The following is a 12,813-nucleotide window of genomic DNA, read 5'->3' on the forward strand; positions in this document are numbered from 1 at the left end:
TTGAGGTCTGCCTCTACTTCTTTTGCTTGCCCTTGTGAATATAACTCTGGACAACAATAATATAGAAAAGGTTGAGTCGTATAAATACGTAGGACAAAAAATAGAACTGTCAAAGCTTAACCTATGGGCAACATTTGGTCGATTACAAGCAGTATTCAAATCAAACTTACCAAATACTTTAAAAGCAAAAACTTTCGATCAGGGGCCTGATTCTAATTCATTTCGATGTCGCAATTTAATTTCGACTCGGCCATGATGGTCGCAATTTATATATTCATTTCGATATTACCTAGTTACAACTGGGGATCATGCCCCGCGCACTCTAATAAAAAAATGTAATCGTATTTATTTTCCTTCCAATTTGTCAGAGGCGCTGATGTCGGCATCGTGATTGGTGGAACATGACTTTTGACAAATCCTGCGCTATCTCGCCAATAGTATTTGATCTCGCTATCTGTGTTCAGTCATTATATGGTCGGTTATGTGTTTGTGTCACCATAAAAAGCTGATATTCAGTCGTGTTTTTTGATATTTTTGTAATTTAGTAATCGAGTACCTTTTTAAAGGTAAGTTTTTCTGATTGTAAGGTAGAGATTTTTTGATTGTAGGTACTGTTTATCCAACAGGTTTAAAATACACATTTTATTTCGCGTTTTGTTGTTAGGTCTAATGGCTCCCATCAGGTGTTGTGTGCAGACGGTGGAAAAATTCAACAAGTAAACATATATTTAATCCAAATTAAATACTCATATTTCTATGTAAAATGTCACATTATTGTATAAATTAATAATTAAGAAACAAAAGTTGTTTGTGTTGTACCTTTATTGTCCACTTGAATAAAATATTAAATATTGGAAGTACCCTATGGAGGCTATGATGTACCTAGCATGGAGGCTAGATTACGCCACTCTTCCTATCCAATGAACAACAAGAACGTTTAAAATTTCACACCTATCATGTCGAAGATACAGACCACTTACGTGGAGGCCAGATTTGTAGTATCCTTCCAATTAGGGAATCCAACGATCTGTCAAACTATTCCAATATCTCTGGCGGATGGCATGCAGTACATAGGGCTTTTCATTCACAGTCATTTGTTTCGAGCTTCTGTCATGTGTCACATAATATTAATATATCTACGTCATACGTTATTGGTATATAACAATGATACAAACCAAAGACGTATGGCGTAGATATATTAATATTATGTGACACATGACAGAAGCTCGAAACAAATGACAATCGATGAAAAGCCCTATTGAAGGCATATGATAGTAGAGTGTTATTTTCGTATTTTATGTCCGTGTAAGTATTGCTAAATACTTCTGTGACATAGTAAAAAATATTGCTTACGTCAATAAACTTTAATAAGTAGTTAAAAAGTTTTAACTAAGTAATTTGGAAGATTGAAGAAAGCTAGGTTAACAAATTTTATGTTTTATAAGTTTAATAAAAAATAATATTGAGCATCCCTAAAATAGATTTTAGGTAAAATCATCGGGGTAATATATATTTTATTATTTTAGGTAGCTAGTAATACCACATTGTATCTTAAATTTGAAATTTTAATTTAAATAAAGTATCCAATAAAATCGCTTGTGTGCAATGTTGCCAGAGAAATTTTTGTAAATGCACCGGAATGACTGGAATAGTGACACAAAGTACTAAACCAACACATTTTGTACAAAAACTTTAAAAAACGTCGTTTAATATTATTTGAAGCAAATTTCTTATGTCACAAAATTTTAGGTTTTTACTTTAGGAGACTTTAGTATCAAAAGTTTGGTTGTTAATTGTATCAAATTGCTACAATTGTAACAACTCTGGCAACGCTGAATTGCCTGCCATACGTCCTGTCATTAAAAATCACGTGGTTTGGATTGCCTAATTAATCAGGTGCTGAAATACGTGACAAATTTTTGGAAGAGTAAAGGCCGCGTCTCACCATCAAATAATTTGATCAAACAGTTTGAGCAAACTCCGGAAGTACGTCAAAGTGACGTCACAATTGCAGTTTTTTTGAAATTCTAAAAATCTGTGCTCTCACTATCAGTCTAGTTTGATCAAATTTTTTGTATTGAGTTGTCTAACTTGTTTGTACTTTATTTAAAATTAAAATTTTTCATTATTATCCACAATGAACACTCAGGATGTGACGTCACTGTCACTTTCAGTTTGCTCAAACCAGTTTGATCAAATTATTTGATGGTGGGACGCGGCCTTAAGATCGCATTCTACCCAATCACACAACACTTTTTTCTATGCTGGGGATATAACCGTTATCATTTTGACACTGCTCAGAATTTGGGTTGGTCCTCCTGTTTATTGGATTTATTGGCTATGCAACCACCGCAACGTTTGTTGATAATCTAGGCAAATTATCGAAAAAATGTAATTTTGGGAAAAATTATTTACCAGCTATTTTATTGCTAAAATCTAATCTTAAGATTTTTTTTTCAATTAGTGCTCTGTAACTCTTAAGATTTTTCCTTTAACCAAAAAGACTCAAATAAAAATTCACCGCAATTTAGTTCTGCACAAAGTTATTTGTTTTCCGATTTTCTTCGACAAAAATTTTACTCGGAAAATCCGAGTTTTCCCAAAAAAATCTGCAATTTTCAATTAAAATTTCAGGAAAGTAATTATTTATCAATAATTAAATAAATTGGTGACATTAAGTAAAGATTTTTTCTAGTAGATTATATATCAGGAGGCCGGCGACAATCTAACCAATAGTTTAGCAATAATTAAAATGTTAATTAAAAAATTTCGGTGGAAATAATAACCAGAAAGATTATGATACACCAGAATAACTATGATTTTCGTATAAAAAAGCACTATACCTATTCAACGTACCTTACAAAATTGAAATTGGACTATTTGAGCGGTCCCAAGAATGTTATAAAGAAACAATTTTTTGGCTTATAAACAAATGGAACCCCTCAGAAAATATCAGATTAAATTAAATTAAGTTCACGCTGTTGAAAAGGCTTCTTCTTCGAAGAAAAAAAAATCGAAATTGAGTGGTTCCACGTATAACCGGTCAAATTTGACCGACATTTGCGGCAGAGTTATAAACAACAGGATTTCAATCTTTGAACCATTACCTTTTTATTCCGGTCCTCTTTGTACATACAAATTTTCATATCTTCAAGACACTCAACAAAAAAGAATTATGTCACCAAGTTATTTAATTATTGATAAATAATTACTTCCCTAAAATTTTAGTTGAAAAGTAAAGATTTTGTTTGGAAAACCCGAATTTTCCGAGGAAAATTTCCGCCGAAGGAAATCAAACAAAAATATCTATGTGCAGAATTAAATTACAGTGAATTTTTATGTGAGTGTTTTTGGTTTAACGTTAAAATCTTTTGAGTTACAGAGCAATAATTGAAAAAAATATTTCGGAGCGCTGATTTCTTTATAAACCAAATAGCACATTTTCTGCGGACTTTGCGGAGTTGATAATTCACGTTGTGAACATTCTCAATCATTATATTTCTAATTTAATACTATTCTATCTAATTCCTCCAAAACCAGCAAATTTCCATAAAACCCAGCCATATTAATACCTTTTGCTTTAGTTTTCCTCGAAAGAAACAAACAAAAACCTCCTAAATTAAACCTAACCTCGCTTTCGGGCATTCATTCATGTCCGTGTCACAATTATTTCGACTCGAAATTATAATATCAACCACTTTTTTGGAGTCTCAATTAATTTCGATAAGTCGCTATTTGATGACATCATGTCGTTAGTTTAACTAAAATCCACAAGGCTCGCACAGTCGCATTTCAACGTCGCCATATTGATTGCGATTTGTTTTGAGTCGAAATTTGAATTAGAATCGGGGCCCGGTACGTGTTGACAGTTCTGACATACGGAACTGAAACATGGGCTTTTAGCAACAGCCTAGTCCACAAACTTCAAGAGAGCTATGGAACGGAGAATGCTCAACATTAAGCTCAGTGATCGCAAGTCCAATGAAGACATAAGAAGGCGATCAAAAGTAACAGATGTTATCCAGAAGATTGCCATGTTAAAATAGAACTGGGCAGGAGACATAGGAAGAATGGAAGAAAACCGTTGGACAAACCGAATTCTCGAGTGGCGACCAAGGGCGAGAAAAAATAAAACATGGAATGAAATAAACAGCAACATTCAAGCAACACTCAAGAAATAGAGGAGCTAAGCAGGAAAGAACCATATAAGTAACGTGTGTCTAGAACTGGATCAACATCTAAATTACCATGAAAATCATTTTGGCCCGAGAATTCAAGCCATTTAAGACCATAATGGAGAAATACAAACCGACATAGAGAGCATTGCAGAGATCTGAAAAAATTACTGCTCAGAATTGAGGGGGTTAGGCAGTGGCGTGCGGTGACTTTTTCTAAAGGGGAAGCGATTCAATAAGGATATAAAAATATTTTCTTAAGGGTCGAGGGTCGAGCCACTTCCCACCTGATAACACTCTGATGCGCTATAGGGGCTCTCTATCAGCAAAGTGCTTATGTGAGACGTCCTGGGTACAAGGAGTCACACACTAAATCTTACCCCGATCAATGCGTGTGGCACTCTATTGCCGCTATTTCTAGTGACTATAGTGACCTATCATTGATCTGTATTGCTTGCTCGGGCCTTAAGTCCTCGCTCCGGGCTTCGTTTCCTAAAGAAGAGATCTATTTAAATGTTTTTTTTTTTAATTCCGAGGCATTTTCCACAACACACAACTTTCAACAATATGACACTTATTTATACTTGAGCTCTATTCTTCTATCAACTTCTGATAATTGTTGAATTCGGTCTTTTTCAATGGACTTGTAAAGTCTGTCTTCGCTTGTTGAATTTCTTGTAAAACTTTTAATGCATTTTAATACTGAAAAACTTCGTTCAACTGATGCACTTGTGACTGGGATAGTTTGTAGTAGGTAATTCACACAACACAACACTTCACACAGAGACTTTTTTAAACCAGTAGTTATAAGAAATACCCAGGTTTCTGAGTATATCTTTATCACTAATGTGAGTTGTTTCATAAACAACACTTAACTTATAATGCAAAGCTGGCATATCAAAATATTTTCATTATTTAATCGTAGTGAAATAAATTCCTCTGTGGGAAATTTTGATGAATTATAATTAGAAATATTAAATAAGAATATATTATACTTATAATTCTACAAATTTTAATTCGTTAAAGTTTTGAAAGCGAAAATTCATTTTTTGTGGAATGTTATCAAAAGGTCTCTCTGTTGTTGACATTATCAATCTTCATTCTTTTTCTTTCTTGTTCAAACCCCATATTTTCAGTTTTATCCGAAATATTTTTAAACTGCTCTCGGTTTTTAATTATCGTATTAATAAAGTCATCAATTTGTCTTATACAAAATGCAATGTCAATTGACTTCATCTGTAAAATGTCAAATAAAAGATCAGTAAAAGGAAAAATCTCTGCAAAAAATTTAAATCGAAATATTCTTTAAGCGAATGTATGTACCTAAGCACCCCTTAGAAGCAGTAACAGTCAGAGCATCCCACTCTTGGAAGGCGATCGAACGATCGCTTCTGCAGGGTACCAATATTCGCGCGACTAGTGGGTGCCGTCATTGAACCCTGACCAATTTTTATATGGGACAACTGCATGACAAGCGGCGATTTTGAGATGCGCTTCTGTCAGGGGTGGACCGAGTAGTTGAATTGTGTGCATAGTGCATATTGAGTTCCTTCCTATGCGATTAATTTTTAATATTTTTCAATGCCTATTGCCTAGGTAATAATATGTAGATTACTGGGATTGGGGAAAATTTTTGATAATTAAATATTAGTTAATAATGTATTTTGTTATATCGAAGTATATAATAGGGAAGCGGCGCTTCCCCCGCTTCCATGGACCGCACGCCTCTGGTTAGAAGTAAAAGCGTTTAAGTGCACTTTTTTAAAATTTTACTCTAAGTATAGATTCCCATACTTAAATGGTATTAGAGCTTGATGGTAAAACGATTTAAGCATATTTCTCCATCTATCGCCATTACATCTAGTTCACTGAAAACAATTGCAGTTTGTTTTGGTAGTAAACAGGTTTAACCGTGCGCTTGAACCGTTTTACCGCAAAACAATTTTTAGTATTCTGTAAAAAAAAATAGTAATAAACGGGTTTAAGTGCGCTTGAACCATTTTACCACAAAACTATTTTTAGTATTCTGTAATGTGTAAACACATGTTAATACAGGATTAATTTCAAGTAAATAAATATTAGATTTGTGACCAATTTTGAAGACTAATTAAGTATTATGCAACGTGCCAGTTGTAGTTAAAATGTGGATAACAGCTGGGACAAAAATGATTAGTAATTATGTAGTTAAAATCTGCCCTTGAACCGTTTTACCCGTAAAATTTATCAACACCATGTACCGATTCAAGTACATTTTTTTAATAATTGAAAAAGGAAGGAAATAGTCAGAGTAATAATAATAATATACCCTTTAATTTTTATCATTTTATAGTACATTATACACTGGACATATTTTAGTTTAATGACTTCTAGAATTTATAAAACTCAAACAACTTTGAAGATTTATCTCAGAACTATCAAAACTGCACTTAAACCCTTTTACGTCTGGTCCCCTCAATTATACAGATACACTTCAAAAGAGGCATCAGTCTCAAAACACAAGAAACATACAGAGAGGGAGGACCAATCATTTTACAACTAAGAAACAAAAAGACTCAGGGATTGGCGTAGGAAAGGACCAACAGGCGAGATTGGCGTAGATGTAATATTGAATATGTGCAACATGATATGGATTTGACAAGAGCTCAAGAAATGAGGAGGAACCCTAAGAACAAGGCAACCTTTACATTGTGAAAACTGCCGTAAGAGCAGCTATCCTTTATACTGCTCAAAGGTTTTATCTCGGCTGGTCTTAAAATACTTTTGGTTCTATTTCTATTCTCTCTGGTTTGAATAACGTTCGTGAGGATATCGGAAGAGACAAAAATCATAATCATTAAGAAATTAATATATTATTGCCATACAAAAATTTATTATAACAATACTTATTTGGTAACAATTTCTAAAATTAATTTTAAATTTTATAGTTACTATTTACAAGTATTATTCCACTCGTTTCGATATACACTGAGCAGCAAAATTAACGCACTACCTTAAAAATGGGAAATTTTTGATGTCTCGAATTTCCTAAACTTGTCCGACTTGAGTGATTTTTTTAGTATGTTATAGCTTTGTTCTTCAAGAATATCGATGTAATAATATTGTTACTAAACCGGTAAGTATCATTGTATACTGGGTGTAACAATGATATTGTGGTTTTTCCTTAAAGTTCGGAACCACCTGTGGAATATTCTAGCGTATATAAAATCTTGAAATTAAAACTCAACTGTAGCCTTCGCCTTTCTTAACATTTTGCGTTTTGATTTATTCTCTTGCGTTGGATAATAAAAAAGTTAGTTACTTTAACAACTAGCAAGGTTCTTCATCAATACAGGGTGTTTCTAAATAAGTGCGACAAACTTTAAATGGTAATTCTGCATGAAAAAATAATGAACGTTTGCTTTATAAACATATGTCCAAAAATGCTTCGTTTCCGAGATATGGGATGTAGAATTTTTTTTACAAACTGATGATTTATTTATTGCTCTAAACCCAGTTAAGAGATGCAAATGAAATTTAGTAGGTTAGGTATAGGAAGTAGTTATTGCGCATTTTTTGACATACAATTAAGAATTTTATATTCGTTATTAATTGCATGTCAATAAATGCGCAATAACTATCTCTGAAAACCTACCAAATTTCATTTGCATATCTCAACCGGTTTTAGAGCAATAAATAAATTGTCAATTTGTAAGAAAATAAACAGCTCATATCTCGGAAACGAAGCATTTGCGGACATATGTTTATAAAGCAAACGGTCATTATTTTTCATGCAGAATGACCCCTTAAAGTTTGTCGCACTTATTTAGAAACACCCTGTATTGAAGAAGAACGTTGCTAGTTGTTAAAGTACCTAACTTTTTTATTATCCAACATAAGTGAATGAATCAAAAAGCAGAATGTTAAGAAAGCCTAAGGCTACAGTTGAGTTTTAATTTCAATATTTTATATACGCTAAAATATTTCACAGGGTGTTTCCGAGATATGGGATGTAGAAGTTTTTCTTACAAACTGACGATTTATTTATTGCGCTAAAACCAGTTGAGAGATGCAAATGAAATTTAGTAGATTATAGGAAGTAGTTATTGCGCATTTTTTGACATACAATTAAGAATTTTATATTCGCCATTGGCGTACATACGAGTCATATTACCCGTATGCACGCCAATGGTGAATAAAAAATTCTTAATTGCATGTCAATAAATGCGCAATAACTATCTCTGAAAACCTACCAAATTTCATTTGCATATCTCAACCGGTTTTAGAGCAATAAATAAATTGTCAATTTGTAAGAAAATAAACAGCTCATATCTCGGAAACGAAGCATTTGCGGACATATGTTTATAAAGCAAACGGTCATTATTTTTCATGCAGAATGACCCCTTAAAGTTTGTCGCACTTATTTAGAAACACCCTGTATTGAAGAAGAACGTTGCTAGTTGTTAAAGTACCTAACTTTTTTATTATCCAACATAAGTGAATGAATCAGAAAGCAGAATGTTAAGAAAGCCTAAGGCTACAGTTGAGTTTTAATTTCAATATTTTATATACGCTAAAATATTTCACAGGGTGTTCCGAACTTTGAGGAGAAAACACTAAAAACTCACTCAAATCGGACAACAGGTTTAGGAAATTCGAGACAGTAAATATGTTCCGTTTTTAAGGTGGTGCGTTAATTTTGGTGTTTAGTGTATGTTTAATATCGTATGCATCGTGACATATACAAACATCACTCCGTTTTTTAAACTAGATCGTATCAATTACACAATTAGTTCAAAATTACGAAGAAAACAATGTTCAAGGGACACTGTCAGTCAAACTGTTCGAGTGAAATATATCTAAAACAAAATATATCTCGACGAATATTTTTGGTTCAGTTTCTATTAATAAGAATTATAAATTATTAACACTAATGATTTGATTAACCCAACCAATAAATGAAGAAACTTTAACATATACACCTGGAACATCGAGTCTTCCACAACCAAATCCCCATGAAACGAGTCCTGCTAATTCATAGAACCCGTCGTCTTGACATACTAACGGCCCCCCACCATCACCTTGACACGCGTCATTTCCTTCTTCGCCTCCCGCGCAAAAACTACTTGCCGGGAGAATAAAAATTTTCTCTGTTACGGCATTTATCTTCCTTATGCATTCTGCATCGCTCACGATCGGAATTTCTGCTTCTCTCACTTTCAGTGGAATTGGACCAGCTAAAAGGAAATAACTTCGTTAATACATATATGTGATAACAAAACACCAGAATAATAAGAGTCGAAGATAGCTAAGCAAAAATTAAGTCTAATGTTGTTCTGAAGCTATTTTCTTGTGGCATTTTTGTAATTAACTATTTTTAATGGGAAATGAGCCACAATTTTACTAAAAAAATGATTTAATTAACGTTTCGACGTCCAAATCGGATGCCGTTGTTAAAATACAAAAGATATTAATGAATTAAAGACAAATGTTGTTGCTTAGTAAAAAATTCTTCTAATAATTTATTTAATCTGACCCATTTATATCAGCAATTCAGACATATATAAGTACATACATTTTAACCCTTAACTTGGCAAAACAAGAAATACGCAAAATAAAAATTATTTCTGACGTTATTTTTTGAAGTGGGTCGTCAATTAATACATTTTCACTAATAAACTTTTTTTTTAACAAATTTTGACTTTGATTTGTACGTGTGTATCTGAATGCACAACGCCAAGAAACCCTAAAACAATATGTGTGTATTACAATACACATTACCAATTTGAGTACTTGTTTTCGAAATTAAAATTAGGTGGAAAAATGAAAGAACACCCAGGGTTGTACTGATTTATTTTACTAACAAAAATATTACAATGATTACTTGCTCATATGGAAATCGTAAAAACAATTTCGTTTTGACACAAAACAAAGACGTACATCACATTTCGTACATTTTATATGTGTTTGGATATTTACACAATTGCGACATCGGCCCTTTGTGGAAAATTGTGGAAGGTGTCCGAAATTATCAAATCTTATATCACCTTCTGGCCGGGGTTGAAATATGATTCTTATTCTTTTTTTGGAACAGCGATGACCTCATTTGAAGGTCTTCCAAGTTTTTTATTTTTACGGAGCAAGCTGTCGATTATGGAAAAAAGAAATTGTTTTAAAGTTTTTGTTCTTTTATATCATCAAAAATTTATATCATCAAAAAACATTTTAAAGTAATCAATTGGAGATAAAATCTCGTCTGGAACTTGAAAATTATCCTCTTCAATATCTACCGGGTAGCTAAAAGGTTCCTCTGTCCAGCTGTATATTTTCGTTTTCTTGGTTTTGTTTTTCTTTTGAACTTTTTGTTGTTGTTTTTTATTTTTTAAATTGAGAGGTTTATGATCAAGCTCATCTGCTAAGGTTTCATCTACAACATACCCAATACGCTCATCTAGCTCGTTGTTTTTAGCACCTTCTGCATTTTCTACCTTTTCATTGTTTTCTTCGTTTTCCAAGATCTCCTCGTTTTCGAGCAATATATTCGATAAAATACTAAACTTAGATGAATTTTCTAATTCATCGTCATCAACACCCTCTATTACAGGATATGCTAAAGGGGCGGACGGTAACATAATATATTCTTCATTATCACGTTCAATATCGGAGTCAATATTTCTATTGGGAACTAAAATATTATACTCACAAACCTATATATTCTCTTTGTTCTGTTGGAAGCCATAATCTGAAACAAAGACGAACTTGAAACTAATACCCAGCGCCCATTACTAAAACTTATTGGAATACATTTAAATAAAATCACAAAATATATTAATTTTATACAGTTAACAATTCAACGAGTACTACCCTGGACACCTATTACTAGTCGTTCTTATTTGAATGGTCTAAAACGAGCAGTGTGTATTTAAATTCACATTTATTGTTGTTCGTGTTATTGGCGATGTGAATTTAAATACACATGTTTTTTAGACGAAGCTCACATTTTATCAAACTTCTAAATTACGAAACTATTGACATATTACTAAAGGACAATGCTTACCTTATTCGATTTTATTCACAGAATTAAAATAACTTTACAAATCGCCACGAAAACTACCGTTATCTTGGGAAAAGTTGGTAAATTGAACCCGGCCAACGGTCGTCACAGAACTAACCTATGAAAAGTTGACAAATTTATTCCCGCCAAATATAAAAATTGGAACAGTGTAGTTACCTGTACAAAGAACAGGGGTGTATCGAAATACACATTACAATATCTACGCAGATTTGGAGGGTTAAACTTTGTAAAAAAAAATCTAAAATAGGTGTGTATTAAGATACACATTGTCAAGTTAAGGGTTAAAGTAGAAGACTTTAAAATTATTTTGCCAATATTTATGAGTTGCGTTCCTGGGACGACTTTACTGAAAGATAGTTCATTCGATTACATGAAATCAACCCCAACCCAGGAATATCCGTCACAAAAAAATCATAGCATGTGATATGTCTTTAAAAAGACAACCACATTCAACGGTGACAGTAAAATTACTCATAAATAACATATGTACATGTTAAGGTCAGAATGTGGATGTCTTTTTAAAGATATATTACAAACTATGATTTTTTTGTGACGTATATTCTTGGGTTGGGGTTGATTTCATGTAATCGAATTAACTATGTTTCAGTAAAGTCGTCACAGGAACGCAACTCATAATAAATATTGGCAATATCATTTTAAAGTCCTCTACTTTAAAATGTATGTACTTATAATATATGTCTGAATTGCCGGTATAAATGAGTCAGATTAAATAAATTATTAGAAGAGTTTTTTACTAAGCAACAACATTTTTGTTTAATTCATTAATATTTTTTGTATTTCGACAACGGCATCCGATTTGGACGTCGAAACGTTAATAAAATCATTTTTTAGTAAAATTGTGGCTTATTTCCCATTAACCCTTAAACGCCCAAGGGTGGGTACAAAATGTCCACCTAATGCGTATTCTCTTGTAACATATTTATTACGTGTTTAAAAAATTAAAAAAAAAATATTTATTATTAAAAAGATAGCCCTTTATCGAATGTTAATTTGGTTCTACCGATATTTTTGAAAATAAATATTGAGTTAAATATGGGTGGGCATAAAAAGTAATCCCTTGGTAAAACTTGTTACTATAGGTTTCTATATAATTTCTCGTTGCTAGGAAGATAACCCCATAGATTTATCGACGTATAATTACATAATCTACATAATTATCCGCCAATGAGGAGGTTGAAAGGAAGAATGTGGAGAAAATCGACAAATCTGAATTACTGGCTTTTACAGGTATGTTAATTTTGATGTACCGGGTGTCCCAATAAGAATGGCTCTCGGCCATATCTCAGGAACCGTTTATAGTAGAGCTTCGAAATAAAAAATTTTATAACAAAATTTGCCTCAGGAAAAGCCTGGAAATTATTTTCATAATTGTGGGACCACCGCTAGAGGGCGTAATTGAATATCAAAAATTCAAAAATCTAAATTTTACAAAATTTTCCTAATGAAGGGGCACTGGAAATCCGATCGTCGTATTCTTCATAAAATTCTACGCATATTTGATTTGACAAGTTTAGGTCTACCTTTGGAAATAAGAGGTGGGGGTGAGTGGGAACCTTGTTATGAAAA

General features: G+C 32.7%; 2 protein-coding genes across 2 annotated transcripts in view; both read right to left on the reverse strand.

Annotated features, from left to right (window-relative positions):
* Positions 1 to 7,005: 7,005 nt before the first annotated feature.
* Positions 7,006 to 12,813, reverse strand: part of LOC114339286 (protein masquerade) — a 42,698-nt gene continuing 36,890 nt past the window's right edge. The window contains exon 9 of the mRNA XM_028289912.2: positions 7,006 to 9,388. Within this exon, the coding sequence (XP_028145713.2) occupies positions 9,066 to 9,388 (323 nt within the window). The 3' untranslated portion in view covers positions 7,006 to 9,065. The remainder of the gene's footprint in view (positions 9,389 to 12,813) is intronic.
* LOC114339288 (uncharacterized) lies at positions 9,987 to 11,310 on the reverse strand. The gene is made up of 2 exons (XM_050663385.1): positions 11,209 to 11,310; positions 9,987 to 10,893 (listed from the first exon to the last, which is right to left on the reverse strand). Exon 2 carries the CDS (start codon positions 10,781 to 10,783, stop codon positions 10,349 to 10,351), a length of 435 nt encoding a protein of 144 aa, XP_050519342.1. The 5' UTR covers positions 10,784 to 10,893; positions 11,209 to 11,310; the 3' UTR covers positions 9,987 to 10,348.

This window comes from Diabrotica virgifera, chromosome 10, assembly GCF_917563875.1.
Source record: "Diabrotica virgifera virgifera chromosome 10, PGI_DIABVI_V3a".
In the NCBI taxonomy this organism is placed as follows: Eukaryota; Metazoa; Arthropoda; class Insecta; order Coleoptera; family Chrysomelidae; genus Diabrotica; species Diabrotica virgifera.